The sequence below is a fragment of the Dunckerocampus dactyliophorus genome, chromosome 9, assembly GCF_027744805.1.
Source record: "Dunckerocampus dactyliophorus isolate RoL2022-P2 chromosome 9, RoL_Ddac_1.1, whole genome shotgun sequence".
In the NCBI taxonomy this organism is placed as follows: Eukaryota; Metazoa; Chordata; class Actinopteri; order Syngnathiformes; family Syngnathidae; genus Dunckerocampus; species Dunckerocampus dactyliophorus.
This window is the reverse complement of record NC_072827.1, coordinates 27430971-27454182: the sequence shown is the minus strand read 5'-3', so window position 1 is coordinate 27454182 and position 23212 is coordinate 27430971. Positions and strand designations below refer to the sequence as shown.

The 23212-nt window shown below is 42.3% G+C and overlaps 1 protein-coding gene across 3 annotated transcripts in view; it reads right to left on the bottom strand.

The window, feature by feature from the left end:
- The window catches only part of LOC129187695 (neuroligin-4, X-linked-like), a 41235-nt gene extending 19870 nt beyond the window's left edge, over nucleotides 1-21365 (bottom strand). The window contains exons 1-8 of one of the 3 annotated variants that reach the window (XM_054787303.1): nucleotides 21013-21365; nucleotides 17368-17392; nucleotides 16548-17018; nucleotides 15360-15512; nucleotides 10846-11031; nucleotides 8897-9347; nucleotides 5975-6188; nucleotides 2378-2502 (exon numbers count right to left, since the gene is read on the bottom strand). In XM_054787303.1, coding sequence (XP_054643278.1) covers nucleotides 2378-2502; nucleotides 5975-6188; nucleotides 8897-9347; nucleotides 10846-11031; nucleotides 15360-15512; nucleotides 16548-16998 — 1580 coding nt within the window. In that variant the 5' untranslated portion in view covers nucleotides 16999-17018; nucleotides 17368-17392; nucleotides 21013-21365. The remainder of the gene's footprint in view (nucleotides 1-2377; nucleotides 2503-5974; nucleotides 6189-8896; nucleotides 9348-10845; nucleotides 11032-15359; nucleotides 15513-16547; nucleotides 17019-17367; nucleotides 17393-21012) is intronic. The other 2 variants (XM_054787304.1, XM_054787305.1) reach the window with 2 other exon arrangements.
- Between the last annotated feature and the right edge of the window lie 1847 nt (nucleotides 21366-23212).

The following is a 23212-nucleotide window of genomic DNA, read 5'->3' as shown; positions in this document are numbered from 1 at the left end:
GTAAAAGTGCCACATTTCAGAAAAAGAACATCATGCCAACAGTAAAATATGGTGGTGGTAGTGTGATGCTCTGCGGCTGTCTTGTTGTTTCAGGGCCTGGAAGACTTGCTGTGATGAATAGAACCATGAATTCTGCTGTTTACCACAAAATCCTGAAGGAGAATGTCCGGCCATCTATTTGTGACCTCAAACTGAAACCATCCTGGGTTCTGCAGCAGGACAATGATCCAAAACACACCAGCAAGTCCACCTCTGAATGGCTGAAGAAAAACAAAATTAAGACTTTGGAGTGGCCTAGTCAAAGTCCTGACCTGAATCCTATTGAGATGCTGTGGCATGACCTTAAAAAGCGGTTCATGCTGGAAAACCCTCCAGTGTGGCTGAATTACAACAATTCTGCAAAGATGAGTGGGCCAAAATTCCTCCACAGCGCTGTAAGAGACTCATTGCAAGCTATTGCAAACGCTTCGGTGACCCAACCAGTTACTAGGTTTAAGGAGCAAACACTTTTTCACACAGGCCCATGTAGGTTTGGATTTTTTTTCTCCCTTAATAATAAAAAGTTTCATTTAAAAAAGGTAATACTTAAATTTGTTTGATGAACTGAAACTTTCAGTGTGACCAATGCAAAAAAAAGAAATCACGAGGAGGCACTATAAATAATAATAAATGACAGAATTTACATGCTCACCCGTCAGTCTCTGGTAGTGTAATCGTACAGCTGCTCCATTTTGGGTTTGATCCGAGGCACAGATTTTTTTTTTCTGTTAAATAGTTTTGGTACTAAAAAGTATTTATTGAACTATTTGTTTCCTGTGTATTCGTGTTGCTCCAAAACACACATCGAAATAAATTCAGGTTAAAGTCAACTAATATAAAAATAGCTTTGAATGGGTCAGCTTGGTGCTCGAGATGTGGTGACCACAGCTGCCCATGATTTATGCTTAGGGCCCCAACTTGGCCACGGGCGGCTCTGCAAGTACTGTACATGTACATCTACAGTAATTCTCATTATAATGAGGCTTGAGGATTTAGACTTCCGATTGGTTAGCTAGAATTTCACAGCAAATAAATATGTTCATTTTCATGAGGAAAGATACGTTCTGTCTGTCTTTTTATACCCCGGTGTGAGGACCATTAAAAAAATTAAACGTAGGTTTAGCATTAATCTGCAACTTGCTGTACGGTCCACAGACGGAACGCTCCCAATCAAATGACACACTCTCCAGTCGGGACAAGGTCACTTTTAAACACACTCAGACACACGTCAGAAATGATTTAGAAACAAGACGGCACACTAGGACGCACAGGCTGAAGCCTTTTCAATGGACAGCCTTTCACCACTTTAGGAGGATTTCGTGCTATTGTGCAAAATTGACTTTAAAGGAAAACTGCACTTGTTTTTTTTTTATTTTGCCCCATCTTCCCCAATCCTTATGTTGTCTGTCTGTTCTGTGTGTTCTAAAGATATGAAAACAGATCAAAAGAGACAGCTCATTACTGCACATAATGGGACACACCTATGCCGCCTACAAAGACTGCTATTAAAACAACTTCAAAAACCTCCGACAAGGTTTTATTGTTTTATAAATATCTGTGACTACATAGTAACATTCATGATAACATGTAATACTTACAGTATGCGTAACAATATTAATAATAATAATAACAACGTCACTGCAGCTTGGTAATAATATGCACGTCATTATACGTAAATGTATTGACGTCACGTTGTTACGCCGCATGCGTGCTTTACATTTTAAGCATCGTTGTAACATATTTATAAATTATTACAGACTTGAGAGCTATGTTTTCGGCATATAAAAACTGCCTATCTCTGGAGGGAAAAAAAAGTATTTTTGTACATTTGTGCGGTTGCGAATGTCCAGGGATCCACTGTACCACAAATGCAGCACAAAGAAAATGTGTTTTCATGTGGAAAGGATTTTTTTAATGAAATGAAATGAAAAGAAAGAACTGAGGACTCTTGTCTTATTTCTGACTTTGAAGACATTCGCTCTTGTAAAAATAAAGAGTGCGCTGCCCACATGAGTGCAGTGTACGGCGTCGAGCACACAAAGACGGAGGGTTGTGAAAGAATCTGTATCTTTACAGGCCTTCCTTCAGTAAAGCTCCTTTGCACATAGACGCAACAGTAGTGTGGCCTAAAGGGAGATTGCAAAGTTCCGCACTGCAGCCTTGGAAAACCCAAATTACAAATTGATGTGTGTGTCTTTAGAGGGCTGATATAAATAGAAGGGAATAATGCTGAAGTGGTGCTTTTGTCTTTGGCTTCTTGCTGTAGTCAGTTAAAAGACAAAACATCTTCTCAGAGGGGAAATCAATGTTGCCCATCAGTGTGCTTGTAACAACTCACCCCGTCTTGGCAAAGTTGGTCCAGTAGGTCATCACCACAGCACTGAGCATGACATCATTCTTGGAGAAGTTACAGTTGAACAGATCAGTAGGGCCCACCATGGGAACACCGAACACGTAGGGCACCTGCACACACACACACACACACACACACACACACGTCAGGGGGGTTTAGGCTGACAGGTTACATTGATTCTCTCGACAGGAAACCTAAGTTTAAACGAGTCACACCAAAATGTGATGTCACCTCAGCGGAGGCAGACACATTTTCATGCTTCAGGGGAGCTCCACTCATTTCTCTAAACTCATCTTCAGCTTGACAGGTCTCCTCCGACTGCTTGGACTGAGACCCAGTCCTGCCAAGTCCCACGTGTGCTCACATCGACGCACACCACGCAGTCATGTAGCAAAATTAGGACACCACATTTGCTACTAATGCTAGCATATGTGTGGTGCATTATCGTTAGACAAATGATCAATCACTTATGGACAATTAGTTGCTAAGTCCCGTCCGTGCCCCTGCAGAGATGTTTTGCCTGGTGGCGACCATGTTTTTCAACCAATCTTGCTCAAATTTTACACACGTGTGCTTGTCAGTCCCTTAAAGGTGTGTACCAAACATGGTGGTGATTTGGCCAAACAACCTAAAGCTAGAGTGGGTGTTTTGTCGAGTGCATTCAGCTGTTTGAGAACTTTAAACTCATTGTGACTTTTGGGGTTTAATGCCAGTGCCGGCGGCCGCACGGTAGCCTTGTGGTTAGCATGTTCGCCACACAGTCAGGAGATCGGGAAGATCGAATCTCCGTTGGGCATCTCTGTGTGGAGTTTGCATGTTCTCCCCGTGCGTGCGTGGGTTTTCTCCTGGTACTCCGGTTTCCTCCCACATTCCAAAAACATGCATGTTAGGTGAATTGGTGACTCTAAATTGTCCATAGGTATGAATGTGAGTGTGAATGTTTGTTTGTTTGTCTATATGTGCCCTGCGATTGGCTGGTGACCAGTCTGGGGTGTACCCCGCCTCTCGCCTGAAGTCAGCTGGGATAGGCTCCAGCATGCCCGCGACCCTATGAGGATAAGTAGCATAGAAAAAGGATGGATGGATGATTTAACCCCAAGCACATATAAAGATTCACCAACCCTGCGATGCAAAGTTGCTATGTTGTTTAGCAAAATAGTTTGAAAAAGTTTTTTTTGTATTTTTTTACACATAGTTTTAAACAAATCATAGCAAGTGTTCAGTTAAAAGAGAAAACTATCATCGGCATAATAAGTTAAATGCAAAAACAGCACTTCCAAAGTTGCCAGCAGTTGCCAGAATCGTTTTTAAATTCCTTTAACCATTAATCTTTTACACTTCCTCAGTCTGACAATAAAAAATCCAATCTTCACATTGTGGCATCCGTGTACAACAGTGTGCTAGTGCTCACAAGAGATTTGCCGGTTTGCCGGTTTTATTATGACTGTAATGTATAATTTTTTTCCATGAGCATGATTATCACCAGGGGCAACCGTGAACACATCTCCTCTGTTAGCAGATTTATGTTGATAAACCAGTCAGGCACATCTAGACCTGCTTCCGCGACATGTTAGCTCTAGCAATGCTAATATTAGCATGCCTGCCCAGTGAAGCGTAGGCGGTTTAATCGTGTCGTAAAAAACGGTGCACAAAAAAAAGAGCTGCGTTTTATGAAGCTGACGTAAAGAAAGCTCCCTTGCACACAATCGGCCGTATCTGTGCTTTTTAGTATTGCAGAGACGGCGTGCAGATGGGCGGGAGGAGCTGGTGCCGCAGTCCATCTCCATTAGCTCGTAACATTCTGCCTTTTAACTACTAACACCCAGCAGGAAACATTTACATTGAGTTCACCGCCAGACAGGCTTCTGGCCAATTGAAAGAAAGAAATACATTTACAAAAAAAGGCTGTGAATGAATGACAAAACTATAAATTGTATCTGGTGTACATACTGTAAATAATTTACTAGAATTGACCAAAAACATGTTATTCACAAATACAGAGTGCCAGTGTAAATAAGGTTTTTAGCTAATGTAACTAATTTAAGTTGACTGAATTTCACAACATTTTAGTCAACTAAAATTACAGTAAATTTTGTCAAATTAAAAGGATAAATCTTCTTCAAAGTTCGCTTGAAAGCACCTTTATTTAGGCTACCGGCAAAGCAGCACAATAGCAAAATTCATACAAAAAGTAGAACTTCTCTCAATGAATATATCAATAAGTCAATCATTTCACACTCGCATTATACCTGAAATTAAAAAAAGCCTTCCAATATATTTTTTCAGATGTTGAATAATAATATTATATGAATAATATGACAATACAACTACTGTATGAAGTAATAAATCAACTCTGCATAACACACTCGGTACCTGTAACGCAACACTGCTCTTTCTCAGCAATAAAAATAGCAATAAACATAACACATGAAAATAATAACAGATTATTGCGCAAATTGTTATTTGTCTTTGCTTGTCAGGATGACTCGCCTACAGATGTCTCTTCAAATAAATTGTATTTTTAATGGTGTCTTGTTCTCCATAGCATCAAACGTGAAATGCGTCCAAATGTCTACTCTCCTCTTTTTCCCGGGCTTAGACCAGTGACGAGCAGTCAGGGGAGGCAGGTGAGCCTCACCAGTCATGATGAAAAATAAAACATTTATATTCATATTATTATTAATATTTATTTGTCCAATAAACTGCATTTAAATGTATTTTCTCCAGTCCTATCTGCACTGAATTTGCCCATTTCCTCATCAAGTGGGGTTACAGCGAGCGTGCCTGCCTTCCATCACACTGCACACTGAGTTGGATCATGGCGCCTGCCAGTTTGTGTTTGTCACTTTGTGTTTGTCAGCACGTCGCCAATAATATAATGTTGCAGAAACATTTATTATACGCCATGGCTTTCTACAGCCTGTGTAATGTCTTTCATGTAAGTGCAGCATCATTATTCTTGCTAATCGGACAATAAAATACATAGAAATGTCATACGAGAGACACTAGCAGTACCGCTGCATTCAGAAGGGGTCAAGGTGCTTGTCTCTGCCATTCTTTCATAGCGGAAAAGCCAGCTTTTTTTTTTTTTTTTACCAACAGGAGCTCTAGCTGGTAGGAAGTCAATTGCATTAAAAGATATTTTTATGCTCTGCTGAATGAATGAATGAATTTGACTGCCAGGATGGAGGATTATATACCCCCACTCACCAGGAGGTGATAAAAACTTTTCCTGGAGAAGGAAAGGCTGCATGTACTTTGTACTTGTTACAATATTGCAGTATACGGTATTGTTTTTGCGGTGGAAGATCCAACAGCCTTACCTACCAAGGACAGTAGTTCTGATTGGATCTTCTCTAACTCTCCACTCCCACACGCGGCTAAAATAACGATGGATATATTCCTATGTTCTCCCTCCCGTTCAAAAGACGAAATTAGATAGGATTGGATTTCATTTCTGTCAACATTTTTGTCTCATTTTAACAGTTTTGTTAATGTGCATTTGTTTTGTTTAGTTATGGTCTTGTTTTTTGTTAGGGAAAAAAGGTCATTGACAAAAACTATGTAAAAGGTCCTTCTTACCTCATCGCCATGTGCAGAGTCTGCCCAGGGTGGCGTGGCTTCACTCTGACAGTGGTGGTAAAACGAGTAGAAGTAGGTAGGTGACCCGTACTGAGCATGGAGGTCTGCCGTGGCGATGGCTGGAGCCACCCACTGGTGGTCTGTGAACAGCGCCACCAGAGTCTTCCGTCTGGTTTCTGCATTGTCGCGGTCGGCCCAGTCGGTGTACATGAACCTTAAAAACACGACACGTGGCAGCAAGTCAATGCATGAAGTCATTAATTAGCGATCTTACCCATAATTACATAGCAAGATAGATGTTTGTGTTGTCATATAAATGTGGCCATGCGTATACATCAAGTTATTGGGTGTTTATATGTATTTGTTTGCGTAAAGCGACTCTTCTACCCTTGAATCGCTGCACACAAAAGGATGGAAAGTCGGACTGCCTTGAAATTGAAAAACACGGCCACTTAACTGTCCATAAGTCATTGAGCATTTGTCTAATGATTATAAAACTTTGAGGATATCTGTATTACACACATTGCCGGCATGTCTTCTAAAGCAGTTTGAGCACAACCCATTGGCGGCGCCACAAAGGGGTGTCTTAATTTTTTCACATGATGTAGTTGTGGTGTCACACATTTGTCAAACATGCGGGAATTGGGTGTTTCAGTGATTTCTTCGTCCATCTAGTATTCCCAGTGGATCCCAAGGTGTCCCCAGGCCAGTAGAGAGACAGTCTCTCCAATGTGTCCTGGGTCTTCCCAGAGGCGGTTCTACAGTGCTTCTCACCTTATCTCTAAAGGCGAGCCCAGCCACCCTAAGGAGAAAACTCATTTTGGCTGCTTGTACCCGCAATCTTGCCTTTTCAGTCACTACCCAAAGCTCATGACCATAGGTGAGGAATGTAGATTGACAGTAAAGTCAGGGCTTTGCTTTTCGACTCCCTCTTAACTACAATGGACCGATGCAGAGTCAGCATCACTGCAGACACCGTAGCGAGCCGCCTGACGATCTCGCCTTCCATTCTTTCCTCACTTGTGAAAAAGACCCAGAGGTACTTTAACTCCTAAATTTGGCGCAGGACCTCATGGAGAAGGTACTCCACCGTTTTCCAGGCGAGAACCATGTAGACTTGGGGGTGCTGAACCTCATCTCATCTGTTTCACACTCGGCTGCGAACCGATCCAGTGAGAGTCGAAGATCACGGCTCGATGAAGCCAGCAGGACCACATCATATGCAAAAAGCAGAGATCCAATCCCGAAGCCATCAAAACAGATCCCCTCCACAGCCTGGCTGAGCCTGGAAATTCTGTCCATAAAAGTAATGAACAGAGTCTGTGACAAAGGGCAGGAGTCCCTGGAGGAGTCCAACCCTCACCCTCACCCTCACGAGTACAACTTATTGTCGGCAATGAGGACCAAGCTCTGACACCGGTCATACAGGGAGCGAACCTCCTGAATTAGGTGGTCTAGTACCTCATACTCCTAGAGTACTCTCCACAGGATTCCTCAAGGAATACGGTTGAATGCCTTCTCCAAGTCCACAAAGCACATATACACTGGTTGGGCAAACTCCCATGCACCCTCAAGGACCCCGCCGAGAGTGTAGAGTTGTTCCACAGTTCCACGACCAGGACGAAAACTACACTGCTCCTAAATCCCAGATTCAACTATTTGACAGATCGTCCTCTCCAGAACCCCTGAATAGACCTTACCAGAGAGGCTGAGGAGTGTGATCCCACGATAGTTGGAACCCACCTTCCAGTCCCCCTTCTTAAAAAGAAAGACCACCACCCCGGTCTGCCAATCCAGAGTCCCTTGATGTCCACGTGATGCTGCAGACGGTGGATGGTGGTAAAATCTCTTCAAAGCTGGAAGTCATTCTCCATGGCTTCCCCAAACTCCACCCACGTCCAAGATTTTGTTTCTGCGACCACCAGAGCCACAAACCGCTTGGACTGCTGGTACCTGGCAGTTGTTTCTAGAGTCCCATTGGCCAAAAAGGCCTGATAGGACTCCTCCTTTGGCTTGACGGCATCCCTCACCGCTGATTTCCACCAACGGGTTCTGGGATTACCACCATGACCGATCACCTTACGGCCACAGCGTTGTTCAGCCGCCTCGACAATGGAGACATGGAACATGCCCCATTTGGACTGAATGTCCACTGCCTCCCTTGGAACATGGTCGAAGCTCTCCTTGAGGCGACAATTGAAATTCCTTCTGACGGAAGACTCTGACAGACATTCCCAGCAGACCCTCACAATGCGTTTGGGCCTGTCAGGTCTGACCGGCATCCTCCCCATCCTTTGACCGGTTGACAGCTCTGCCCTTCTCTTCACCCGTGTGTCCAAAACATGTGGCCGCAAGCCCGACGACACGACTATGAAGTCAATCCCTGTACTCTGGCCTAAGGTGCCCCTGTGCCAAGTGCACATGTGGAAACCCTTATGCTTGAACATGGTGTTCGTTATGGACAATCTATAACAAGCACAGAAGTCCAAAAACAAAGCACCGCTCGGGTTTAGATCAGGGGGTCGTTCCTCTCAATCACGCCTTTCCATGACTCACTGTCACTGCCAACAGGAGCATTGAAGTTCCCCAGTAGAAGGGAAAGACTAATAGGAGTGTAAAGGTGATTATATGGGCATTATTTCATGTCTACAGGGGCTCTAATAATGTTTAAAAACGTATTTAGAAAGTCATAAACAGGTTTTCTATGCTCTAACTATCAAAATATTCAATTTGTTAACATTGAATCCTATATCGTAGAAATTCACATGTCACGGTCAGGTCTGGAATCAATTAACCGCTATAATCAGGGACTGTACTGCTATTCAAGTCGTACACTGACTACTGTAACCTGTATCCAAGTGTCATTTATCTAGTATTATTCTTTGAAAACACATACTGTAATAAAAATGCAAACATGTTTACCTTATACTCTCTCTCAAAGTGTCGCGGCCTTCTGGGTATCCATACAGACTATCCACAAAGTCTGACACAGCAAAGTCAAAGTCCTCAGCTGTGACTCCATCCTCAGAGTCCACAATGCCCTCCACAAACTTCACTCCCTCGCCCTGATTGACCCCCAGCATCACATCATAGTTGAGAAACTCCCCTTGTTCCATTAGGATCTGCGGGTCGTCCGGTATCACATCTCCGTCTATCACCGGGGCGAAAGCCGTGTGGTACTTTGCCGGAGTGACATGCTGCTCCACCAGTTCACGGTAGCTCCGGCCTTGGAGGCAGGCCACCAGTTGAGTGCTGTCATCAATGCCGCAGCCCACCCTCTCACCCAGCTGTCGAGCATACTTGCTGGGCTGGTAGTTGACGGCCCAACTGGCTAAAGCACTGCCGCTCTGGATGATGGCCCTGTGGAACAAATCTGACACATACACAAACACATATTAGAACATAAAAAATATAATTTAGGAATTTTTATGTTAGTCTGCAGTGGTGAAGAACTGCACTTCATTGAGAGCTGAGTCCAACATTTTGTAAAATATGGTGTAATTCTACACCACTGCAAACACATACAAGCGTATTCAAGAGCCAAATTGCATGTTGAGTACGATAAATTTACAATAAATACGTGTTGGCAGGTCTGCAGTAATATTGAAAGTACTCCCTGTCTCTCACGCCCCCGCTGACAGTTCATCGCGCGCCAACAGTGAGTCCAACTGTGTTCTTAATGTATTTTTAATCTCAAAAAGTCTTTCATCATCATATTAGCTTGATACTAAATGGAAACAGAAATCGGAAGTCAGCTCCATTGCCCGTCTGTGATGTCATCAGCAGGTGACTGTAGTTCTTTGCTAACTAACACAGTTATGCCACAAATCTAAAAAATGTTAACATAAAACAATTTTTTACGACATGTTACTTTGACCTTAACTGAAGACGTTATTGTTACCAAAGACATGATGTGGCAGCCAGTCAACACGGACACCACCTTCGTGTGTTGCCATGAGTTATTTCTTGAATTCAGTAGTAGTAGTTTCTCGACTTCTTTATCAAAATGCTGGCCTTGCAACTTTCTTTTGCTCCATTTTGGGTTATTTGGCAGCCGTGATTTTTTAAAAAAAGAAGCAGACTTGAGGTGAGAAATATAATTAAAATCAAGAACTAATTCATGGCAAAACATGAAGGTGGTGTCCAAGGTTAGCTCGCTGCCATATCGTGTCTTTGTCAACAATCATGTCTTCAATGAAGGTAAAAGTAACCTTAAGTGTTTTTAAGAAGAAGAAGAAGAAGAAGAATGGCCTGTCTGTATCATTTATACAGAGGTACAAGCGAAATTGTGCAATCACCTGTCTGTATATATACAACATACCATACAATATGACAGCGGAGTAGAGAGGATTCATCATCTATTTGTATTTCTATGCATTTCATATTGTTTTCTGCATGTAAAACTATACTGTAAAACATGTTTTTGTTAACATTTTTGACTTTTTGGAAGGATTAATTGGATTTACATGATTTCTTACTGGAAAAATGTATTTGGTTAGTGTACGTTTCGGTTAGGGACCTACTGGAACGGATTAATGACGCTAACCAAGGTTTCACTGTATATCTCCTTCCTTTTTGTTATTATTGTTTTTTTAACCATACCATCTGGCCCTCACAGTGAAAAGGTCTGTCCCTTAGACAAGGAGTATAAGACTATTAGTAAATACTCACAGACAATGCAGGTTTTCATGAGAGCACCAGGTTAACCATTAAACGTGTCAAATAATAGAATAATGTCGCTCTTAGCACTGGAAGCGTATGTTATCAATGAACGTCCATTCCATAAACCTTTCACTGCCCGTCTATCACCAAAATTCGCCTTCAGAGAACACAAGGTGATATGAGTCAAAAGTGAATCAAGCAATTCTTACCCTCAGAGTAGTGAGACAAGGTGAGGAGACTCACACAGGAAGCTCCAGCTCCAGATCCAAACACAGTCACCCTGTTTGGATCTCCTCCGAAAGCTGCGATGTTCTCTTTCACCCAGCGCAGAGCTTGGATCTGGTCCAGCAAGCCGTAGTTCCCTTTGGCGGCCTGGTCGCCTGTACTCAGAAATCCTGCAAGGGAGACACAAACATTATTGGCTATACTTCTCATATGGTGGCAGGGGATGTTTATTTACTTAACTTCAGAGAGTACCAGACCGCTATTAAAGTGGATGCTCATATTTGAGTGAGAGGTCCTTACTTGTGCAACCATATTTTTATAATAATCTTCAAAAATAAATACAATTAATCCCCAAATGAAATATACTGTGGGCAAATTTGCAGTTAAGTTATATTAGCATTTGTTGAATGGGTAGCAGGAAAAAACATAAAGTGTGAAATGACAAAGATGTAGATACTGTATTAATTTTTAAAAATATGTAAAAAAAAAATGTTTTGCCATTTTCTGTTATACCCATTCATCAATTTAAAAAAACTAAATAAACACTTCAACTAAACATAAAATGCAGTCATATTGGGCTCATATATCCTTTTTTTCAAATAAATAATGATGCTTGGTCGTGTGTGACTTTAAAACAAATAAAATGAAAATACAGACAAACAGCCATAAGCTTGGACAGAGGCACATTGAAGGTGGTTTTCTTCCTGAAGAACAGAAAAATAAAAACATGACCGCGCACACACGAGCATAAAGGTGACTGGAATGCTAATTGCTCCACATAACATAAGGTCACGTTTGATGCTGCACATGGAACGGGTTCATAACAGACGTGGAGTCTGTTATAAACTTAAATACAAATGAGATACTTTTTATGTGCTTTAATAGGTGCTGCTGTTTTGGTTAGCAAAAGATGCTGGGCTTGGCAGCTATCCTTGAGGTTTTCATTTTATTGTGGAGAGTAGGGTATTTTATCTTTCCAAAATTATATTTAAAAGCAGTCAGGTTCAATGGTTGGTAAATGTACACAAATGTGTGTACTGTTGTTGTTGTTAGAAACATTATTTAAACCCAAGCAATCTCAGTAGCTCACTGTATAAGCTCATCAGTGCAAAAGCTCATTCAGTATAATAACAAGAAATGAAAGCATCAAAATCAAAGTCATTCATTTCATAATTTTGTATTTTCTATTGCAGAGTCCATCCACTCGTGCAAAATGGAAAATAAAAAGCATGTTAAAGCATGTTACCGCTTATACGATGCTTTGAATATTCTGTATGCTTCCACGGTAAAATGTAGGTCAGCGCTGGGATTTATCAACATTGTGCACATTTCTAAAAAGGCATGCTCGAGTTCCAGCTGAATAAGAATAGCAAAGACAAATTAAGTGTGTGCACGAGTGCTCGTTTAAGAACGCAGCTCACCTCTCATGCGCGTGCAGATGAAGGAGGGGTGGAGGACAAATAGGAAGACACTGCTACCCGTGATGGTGGATGATGATGATGATCTTAATGGAGGTGGTGCAAGCGCAGAAGATGGAGATGATTAAAAAAAAACATCCGGGATTAGCCAGGATAGTCATTAAAGTTCAAGCAATTTTACAAACTTAATGGCATTTTTTTCCTTGCAAGGTCAGAACTTTCTCATCTTTTAGAAATCATATATATTTTTTAAATAAATATGTTAATACTACAAGAACTATGCACTCCCCTCATACATCTTAGCAAAGATGTGCACTTCCCTCACTGGAGGAAATTATCTTAATGATTTGCATGTGGAACTGCACTAAAAGCAAGCGTATGAAATATGTGTTTTTAATTATTTAAGTAAAGCACATGGATGCTGCCTACGTTCTTAGTTCTTTTTTTGCTTAGATCACTTTTATTATCACTCCCTGGGAGAATTACCAGTGACAGTAAAACATACAGTAAGTGCATGTTGTGCACGGTGACGTGTGGTGAGGTTCATGGCGATGCTTTGTTTTTTTTAATGTTAATACAGGTTGCTCATTAAGAGGATAACAAGAAAAAGAAGAGAATAATAATTAATTTCGGTTAAAAATGTTTTCAAATCGTTTTCAAGCAGGCCTAGTTATTTATTTTTTATTCATTTAAAAACATTTGTAGTCTTACCTTTCATCTGTATATGAAGTACATGCAGCCTATCTTTCTCCAGGAAAAGTTCTGATTCTCTGAAGTTCTGATTTCAAGCTGCACACGAAGATGCAACTTTCATCTTTATTATTGTGATTATGGATGAACTAACTCAGCGGTGACATGTCTATATCGATAACAAAAGTTATCTGTTCACTTGTAGCGGCTAGTTACGTCGAAAAAACGTGTATTGTTGACTGGCTTTGCTTGGCGTCATGAACTCTACTACAGAAATCAGTGTTTTCTACACATTTGCTTCTTAAACTATTATTTAATGATTAAATTAAAAATGTGCCCATTGGTGAAACCTTTTCAATATGTTGCCTTGACTTCGGCTGCATTGTCTTTTGCATCATCATTTTAAATTCTTGTATATGGGTAATGTTTGATAGCAAATGCTAACTGGATGTAATACATGAACTGTGTGCCGTAATGAACGTTACATAGCTAATTTGACTGACATATTACCAGTACTCTGGTTATGTACACAACTATTTAGGAGTTATGTAGAATTATCTTTATTTCCATATTGAAGTGAATTATGATAGCAACTACTTTGATTACCTGTAAACTTTGAAAATGTGCAATACTAATCATTAATATTTACAATAGAATTTCAGAGCTTACTGGTTACATTTTGTATATGTCTTATAGAAAGAGGTAGATCATTTTGACTTGTACTTGCATGCTAAGAAAGTGCGTGCACTCCTGATATACATGTATAACATACATAAATATGTACTCATATTTTTTTTAAATACATATAGTAAATATATATACTTTCTATATTTATGGTAGTAGGTAGATCTTTGGGAATTTTTTGTCATTCTAAAAGTAGCTCGCAGGCTAAAAAAGTGTGAGCAGCCCTGATGTACAGCATCTGCTTTCGTCACATCTGACCTGCAGGAATCCAAAAGAAAATATACTGTAACAGAGTATATTTTTATCCCATCAAGTTTGCTTGCTTGTTTTTTTTAAGAATGCCAGCATTAAGAGATATTAAATATATAATGTCTTTGCCCACTGCATGGCTAAACTGAGCAATAATAAAAACACTGGGATTCAAGGTTTTCCCTAATGAGAGTATAACATAAAAGTTATCATTAAAGCCTGCAACATGTTCATTCGGCAAAAAAGTTGCTTTTCAGTTTGTTATTAAGAGAGCATAAACAGCATCAGCAGTAATTGTGCTGCTGTTGGTTGGCTCCAAAGGATGGACTGGAGACAATGTAAAGTTCAACATGCGTTGTTTGCGTACACATAGCAAACGGTGTAACAGATATAGCGTGCATTCATCCAAAACTGTAAAAAACATACACAAAGGGTGAACAGATCATCTGCCATATTTCCTCACATTGTGACCTCTGCTCTAGTAGACACCGTGCCTCAATTGATTTCTGTGTGTGCTGCCCACATGAATAAATAAACCTGTTATATGGGACTTCTTTGAACAGCTAGGGTTCATTATTTTATTACTACAATTTTCACAAATAGAAAAGAGATAGTGCCTTTTAACGTCTTGTGGGGAAAAGTTGCTCAATATTACACAATTTACCCAAAATAAATTCAGGCCGGGGAGATCTAAAGAACCATCTGATGCCTTCTGACAAGAACAGAGCCTCCTCTTGGAGGGGAGACCAAATGTAACAATTTGGACCAAAGGCTTGTGAGGTGGATGTATTAGCTGTTGTGATACATATTATATATTGTGATAAACTGCATTGACCCACATATTTTAAAACCCAAATAAAAAAACAGTATTTTTGCACTAGAAAAAGGTCTGAAACAGGTTGCCTTATATTCAGGGCGCACAGATTTATACATGAAAAGCAATAGGTGGCACCAAGCCACTTCTCCCAGAGCAAAAATTATGTCGCTAATTTTAAGATAATGGTGATCAATGAAGCAGTAATTTTTTAAAAGTTTTTGGTCTTGCATAAAAAAAAGTTGTCTTATACACCCTATTGTCGGGTCAATAGGGTGTTATATTGTAATAGTATAATAATAATTATTAAATTTAATTAGTTTCTTTGTAAAAAATATATATATATAATATTATTTATTTGATTATAATATGCATTTGTAGAAAGAAAAGCGTCAGCCTAAATAAACACCTTACCCTAACAGTTACGGAGTACTCTCTGCAGTTAAGTCAATGAACACCCCATAGCACTTTGTGAGGAAAATATATTTATACATATACAGTATTTATGATCATATATGATGTTTTCTCAGACACAAATTGCTCCGTTTTATCTCAGTGATGTAAGCAGCAACACTCGGGAGAAGCTCCAGATAAATCCACACGATCACATTCACAAACAGGCTGAGTGAAAATATGGTTTTACCAAGTACGCCCAGGCGGTAGTTGAGAGTTATGACAATGACGTTGCCGTAGCTTGCCAGCACGCTGCCGTCCATCATGTTTCCGGTGCCTTCTGTGTACGAGCCGCCATGAACGTAGACCATCACGGGCCTCTGCCCTCCCTCCTCGTGGATGTCTGAGGGAAGAGAGAGGACGACATGTGTGTGTGTAATAGTGAGTGACAGCCTGATTGCCCGCATGTCCATGTGTACGTGTTTAATCGCTCTGTGGGCAGGTGAAGCCTCCCCTGCATCTTTATGCTCTGGCCTACACCCCCGCTTACCTTCATATATCTGTGAGTGGATTTAAATTGAGGCTGTTAGTGTGTTCATGCTGGCTATGGAGGAAACAAATGTGTGTGCTTGAGTGTGTGTGTGTCACATCCGTATGTATGAACCACTATGTATGCATGAGTGAGCCTTTGTCCTTCTCACTTCCCGCCACAAGTTGAGGCGTAAACCCCTCAGCAACTGGCGCAGGTGCCTGCATTCTAAGTGCCAGCCAGCGCACGCAGAGTGGGAAGAAGTACAGTGGAAGACCAACACAACCTAATCCACAATTTGATTCAATTTAGAATCATTTTTCCACTGGAAGCAATGGAAACATCTAAATGTAATGTATAGTATATAAATATCTGTTCCAGGGTCAAACTGTGGGCATCATAAGACGTATATATGTGGTCGGTAACATTTTGAGTATCATACAAATGTGAAAATAAGTTAACCAGTATATGATAACACTACGCACCATTGAAATCTAGTAGATCGCCGCTTTTCGTAGGGATTACGTTCCTGGAACACCAGTGAGTAATTGATACTCAAATGAAAGTACACATTTTAGGATTTTTATGTCAAATATAATAAATTATAATCAATATAACTTCATTTAACACATGCAGCATGGTACCAAACATGTTCTCCCTCATGTGGACTTTCTCTGGCTACTCCTGCCACATTCCAAAAGCATGCATGTTAGGTTGATTACTAAACACTCTAATTGTGCAAAGGTGTGAGTGTGAATGCTTGTTGCTTGTTGGCTCTATGTGCCCTGTGATTGACTGGTGAGCGGTCCAGGGTGTACCCGGCCTATGGCCCAAATTCAGCTCGGACAGGATCCAGCTCACCCCTCAACCCCAACAAGTGCTGGGGAGTGAATGCATGACAGCCCTCACCTTCCTCAGTGGGCACGTAGATGTTGAGGTAGAGACAGTCCTCACTCTGGTGAGTCAGGTAGGTGGCTGCTATGTCCAGGTTGGCCGTGAGCCACGAGGGCATCATATCTCCCAGCATGCTCCTCTCATCCAGCGACTGCGGGCAAACAGGAGCAAACTGGGTCACATTTCGTATTCCAGGCCAGGGTAAGGGTGGCTCAGGTGCTTGGAAACGCCGGTCTCCGGTCGGGGGCCTGGCATAAGGCACTCCCAGGTACTGCATGACAGGGCCCAGGAGGTCCGAGGGCAGCGGCGTCAGGATGCCACGGATGCGTCCCTGCGCCGTGGAGATGACAGGCACCGTCTGCTGCGCCGATGAGGGGGCCGCATAGTGGGTGAGGAGGAGGCAGAGAAACCAGAGGAGAGAGGAGACGTGCGGAGGAGCTCTCCTTCTCCTCTTCTGCTCGGACATGGTGGTGTGTTCAGAGGCAGCTGGGGAAATTGGGAAAGTAGTCACCAGTGTGTGTGTTTATGCCGTTTTATGAGGCTTCAGAGGTATTCTGCACTCTCATGCAGCTTGGCCCATAAACACATTGCACACACACCCTGACCCTTTACAAATAACCTTTCCCCCTTTGTCTGTGTGTGTGTGTGTGTGTGTGTGTGTGCGTGTGTGTGTGTGTGTGTGTGCGTGATTCAGTGCCTCTGAGTGTGTGGTGAGTCAGTTGGCGTCAGTCCTTTGCCTCTGTGTGTGTGTTTATGTGTGTGTGTGTGTGTGTGAATGTCTTGTTATGTAAACAGTAGCATCACTGTTCCTCTGTCACTCTCTCCTTCCGCTCACCCCCATGACAAGCCCAAACTGCCTCCTGGAAGAATGGAGCAGGAGGAGGCGGAGACATGGAAGCAGAGAAGATGTGGACAGAATGACATAATTAGTCATTGTCAGTGGAATCAAGGTGTAAATCAAGCCAAGTGTCACACACGTGCACACATACACAGTCGACTTACAAATATCTCTACAGGATAAGCTGCCGTTCATGGTGACTGCTCTGCTTTAACTGGTGTGTCTGAGTGAGTGACACGCGGATGTGTGTGCGCACGCGTGTGTGTGTGTGTGTGTGTGTGTGAGCTGCAGACATATGTCACACCCTGCTACGATGCTGCACACACCACAAGACCCTGTGGAGGGGGAGGGTGGAGAGTCAGTCACACGCTTAATTAAACCATGAACACACATGAGCTCCTGACCCGCATAAAAGGTAGGAAGCCTGCACACACACACACACGAGGACACACACATTTTGTGCTATATCGCCGTGCCAACACAACACAATGTCTTTTATGGAAACACACATGAATTCATGGCATCATGTACAGTGGAACCTCTGATGTCACATAAATCAGGACCAGTTTGAAATTGAAAACAGATTTTTCCCACCTAAAGGGAAAGCGATGTTTGAATTTTGAGGTTCCACTCTTGTTAAGGTTAAATGATTAGTTATTTATTTACAAACACACTTTACCTAATAACGGCAAAGTGCAAAAATGTGCTGATAATGACCATCGAACCACAAACTGAACTTATTGGGACAAATGCTTCCGTCCTGGTTGTTCGGTACAGTATGGTGAGGTCAACAAGCGATTAAAGGTCAAATCCAGTTTCTTCAAAGAATCCTGTGTACTGTATATTAAATCTTCGTTTTCCAAGAACCTACCGGCAGGCCCGCCCCAATTGTCACGACAAAATCAAGGTTTAGCACCGTCCCCTATTTGCGTGCGTCTGAGTGTTTTGTCATTGTCAAGCTTGTTCCGCTGAGATTCAGCAGTCCAGGATACGTTTATGAACACAAATGCTAGATTAACATAAACCTAAACCTAAATGCAACTCACCTTCAATGCCTCATAGTATTTCAACAGCAGATAATAATAATTCAACACAAAAGGTGCTGTTATGTTGACAATGAGCCAGTAAATGTAGTCCAGTAAGAAAGTTAATTCACATAAAGATTTACATTCATAAAGAGAAACACTAACTGCTGCTGCGGACTTTCATAATTTCCATCAGATGTGCATATTTTCCACATACTGTTGGTCAGGAAGGGCCTATGGTTAGCATGTTGGCCACTCAGTCGGGAGATCGGGAAGATTTGGGTTCGAATCTCCGTTTGGGCATCTCTGTGTGGAGTTTGCATGTGTGTGAGAAAAATATGCGTATGTTAATTGGAGACTCTAAATTGCCCATAAGTATGAATGTGAGTGTGAATGATTGTTTGTCTGTATGTGTCCTACGATTGGCTGGCGACCAGTCCAGGGTGTACCCCGCCTCTCGCCCTAAGTCAGCTGGGATAGGCTCCAGCATACCCGTGACTCTAGTGAGGACAAGCAGAATAGAAAATGGATGGGTGGTTGAAAATTCAGTTAGCGTGCATGCATTAGCCACAAAGTGCTGCACAAGCAACTGTGAACGTTGAACGTTTGACTGACACCTCACTTGAACCAATAAATAACGTTTTAGCCTGTCAGCTGTGGCGCAATAGTCATCTGTGCAAAAACAATGTACCAGCACCTCTTACGTAGCGCAGGCCAATTACATCCAATCTTCACGACGAGTGGCACACTGAATAGCCAACAAAATTGTGAATTTTGGGTAATGGATGGACTATGGCCAAAAAATGGCCATATGGCCATATGGCGTGGATCGTTTGGAACTTCTCACTGTTTCAGAGGAAGACATTTTGCCAAATGCTCTATATGCTCTGCAAACGTTCCGCGATGAGGGTGAAAACATCGGTTATTCAGTTAGCATGCATGCGTTAGCCACAAAGTGCTGCACAAACGACTGTGAATGTCAAACCTCACCCCACACAAACCGAGAGATAACATTTTAGCTTGTCAGCCGCGGCACAATAGCCAATCAACATCCGTGCGTAAAAAGGTACCGAGCGTACGGAGCGCAGTTACATCTAATCTGCATGATACCTGGCGCATTGAATAGCCAACAAAATTGTGAATTTTAGGTAAAGGGTAGGCTTTTGTCAAAAAAGCAGGGACGTTCTGTGTAAACCAAGGAACTGAGAAAAGTGGATTGTGTCGCCACCATCAATGGTGAGTCTTTGGAGTTGTTTTTTCCTGTCTTTATTTTCCAAATCATGCTGACAAAATAGTCTTGAAAGAGAAGATCCAGTGTCAGGAAGCCGTGCGGCTCTTAGTGTCTTAGTTGGTGAAGACTTGGACGAAGTGCGAGCAAGGGTTTCCCAATGGAACACCTTCGCTTTTTAAATTGTTCAACCTTTGATGCGTTCAAATTCTGAAGTTCCACTGTACACACTCTGTCCCCCATCTCTGTCTCGCTAAGGTGCAACAACAGACACACTTTAGTATCCATTTTTGCCCCGCACACAAACTCAATGTTTACAGTGCAAGTACTCCTGCCAGCCTTATTCCAAAATGAATTCAACTCATTTTTACCTCAGAATTCTAAACAAAATGTGCCATGATGACACATTAAAAAGATTTATTGAAATGCCCGCTAATTTATTTTAAAAATGAAACCCTCTTTTCTTTTGGGGGGGGGAATGCTACAATCTTTGCGTATGTATGTGGCGTTTTTTCATTTTTAATTTACGTTTCCATTTTCACTCTGTCACTGTGGGTTATTTTGTGTAGAATTTAGAGGGCAAAAGTTTATTTCCATTTTTCCATGTCAGATTTAGGCTGCAATAGAATATAAAAGGGGAAGGGGCTGTGATTACTTTCTGGATGCAAAGAGTGGGATGTATTTTTTCCTAATACATACATCACTTTCCAAAACACGCGTCTTCATTTCAATACATGCTCTGTCGCTCTCCCTCTCTCTCTCACACTCACACACACACACACACACACGCGCGCGGCACACACACAAGTGCTGTTTATACCCCAAAGCACAAGTGCAGGTTTCCCCTCTACCAATGACGAACACGCACACACTCACACACCTTCTCCATTTCACTACACACGCGCACACACATGCACGCATACATACAGCTGCTATATCGCGCTCAAAAGACCTTAGGGCAGAATTGCAACACATGCAGACGCGCACGTCCAGACAGTGGAACATCAATTCAGCCTAATCGCACAAACGCACACGCGCACACGCACAGATACGACAGCAGTGTGGAGGTGATCAGCCTTGCTCCTCCCACCAGCCCACGGTGGAGTGTGTGCGGGATGTGTGCTGTCCAAGGTGCTAGTTAACATTCCAGTGGTGATCACACGCACGCTTCTGAATAACGCTCCATTTATCAGGACAAACCCTGCAGCCTGCCACCGTGCACACTCCCCGGGCGTCCTCATACGCCGCAGTCCCGCTACAAGCATGCATGCATTTCAAAATAAACAGGAAAAGACCTGTCCAAATAGCAAGTGTGCGGTACACTATTTGTGTTAGTAATAACATGACCGTTTCAAAACAAATACATGTATTATTTTAAAAAGCACCAACCTGCGTCCAACGCTGCTGACAAAATGTGCAGGCACGTCCAAGGATGGTGCAGCGCGGCTTATCCGACGTGGTCTGGGATGGGATATTTGGTGATGTGACTCCCTCTGCTGCTCCTGCCGATGCTGCTGAGGATGCTGCTCGTGCTGCTGCTGGTGGCTGAGCGTCTCCTGTGTGGAAATCCCTCCCGAAAAAATAGGATGAAAAGAAGAAAACAAGGCAAGAATCCTCGTTACCAGTAATCCAATTAGAAAAGGAGAGGAGAAGTGTGGCGCTGGAGGAAAGAATGGAAGTGTTTCTCCGATGGGATGTAAGGCCCAGGACAAATGATCAATCTTCCTCTCGCTCGCTCTTCCTTTCGCTGACTCCCCCCTCCCCCATGCATCTCTCTCTCTCTCCCCTTCCCTCTCTGGTGCTCCCCCTAAATGCGATTGGACAGTGATGCAGCGAGCCGCCACTGATCCAATGATACTCACCTATGAAGGAGAAAATGACGTTACATATTGTATGTTTAACCACATGCACACACGCACACCTGTTGTTGCATGTAGATGGCAGATAGAAAGTACATTGTAACCTGTAGCTAGAAGATCACTTTGAAGCCAAGGTGCACAGTGACCTCTTCAGGACCAGAACAGGAAATCCTGTCCTCGTTCTATTCAGCCTGTATAGCTTTTCTCCCTCAGGCTTGCTATGTGTGTGTGTGTGTGTGTGTGTGTGTGTAAGTATGGTAATGCAGCGGGGTCTGCAGTCGCTTCTGTGTTTGGGAACACTCCTCACGTCAGCACAGCTTGCCGCAGCCTTCCCAACTTCTCCCAACTCAACATCGCTCTTCAACAATGCATCCATCGCTTTCGTTTTGCATATCTGCAACTGTCTTGACTTGCTCATGCACCTCTTCTCTACAGTGGAACCCTCGATAACCAGAATTAGTTGAAAAAAGTCAAAACCGTTCCAACCATCAGCAAATCTAGTGAGCCATATTGTAAAAGCTTTAGCCTATCAAATGGCTAACACAGTAATAAAGTCATGACAATTAATAAAGCCATATGTTAAATGGTCTTTCACTTGGATAGAGCTGTTCCACCTCCAAGGCACTCAAAGCGCTTTGGCACTGCAAGCACATTTACCTGCTGATGACACAGCATCAGGAGCAACTGGGGGTTCAGTATCTTGCCCAAGGACACTTTGACACCATCACGGGAGGATGGAGGATCAAAACCGCAACCCTCAGGTTGGGAGACGACCACGGTACCGCCTGAGCAATGCCGCCCCCTTTCATATGCCCCCGCCTTTCATATGTTAATGAAAGTCAAATATCATCTATATGATACGAGTGCCTGCGGCCAGGTGAGGAGAAGCGACATAGAAAATGGATGGATGCACGGATCATAAGAGTGCTTTTCTGTTTTTAAGGACCTCCTGCAGAAAAGTTAGTCTAAGATCCTCTAAGAGCAGGCCTATGGACCTATGCCAGCAGCATTATGCTCTTTTTAGGAATTTGCCGCAAAAAAAGTAAGTCGCTCCCAGGTTTTCAACTAAAAACGTTGACCGGTCTGATGAAACCCATTGGCCGGATTTCCGCCACTTCCATAGCACCAATCAAAAAGATTAACTCCACATGGGCTTAGCATTTTTGGTGGCATTATGTATTTTTTGTGATGTCACCACAAAAGATTACCAGTAATGGCAAAAAGAACAAATGTGATGATAACCATAGAACAGGAAACGGTACTTACCACAACACAGGAAGGATCTGGTTGCCAAGGAGCTGCTAATGTAACACTTATACAGTCGGTTCGAACATCGCTCCCTCACTCGATTGTGGTTTTTCAAATATTAATTAATTAATAAATGAGAGCTGTTTCGTAGTTGCCTATGGCCAATTATTAGTCAAAAACATTGAAAGACAAGTTATATGTAGTATTCTGGTAATGTTACATTGAAAAGACATTACCTTACATTACATTACCTTCACACTGCATGTAGTCAGCCATGGCATGTCCAACATGATTGAGTGAAAAAAAGTTCTTCTCCCATTCCTTGTGGAAGTGGTAAGTTTTTGGCTTCTTACTTTGTCCTTTTTCTCCACTCTGTTTGAAACCCTTTCTTGAGTTTAGAATAAGTAAATTGGAGAGTACGTCCCCGCAGTGATCCCGTAGCCGATGCAGTCTATTGTAAACAAAGAATAATAGGAGTGTAA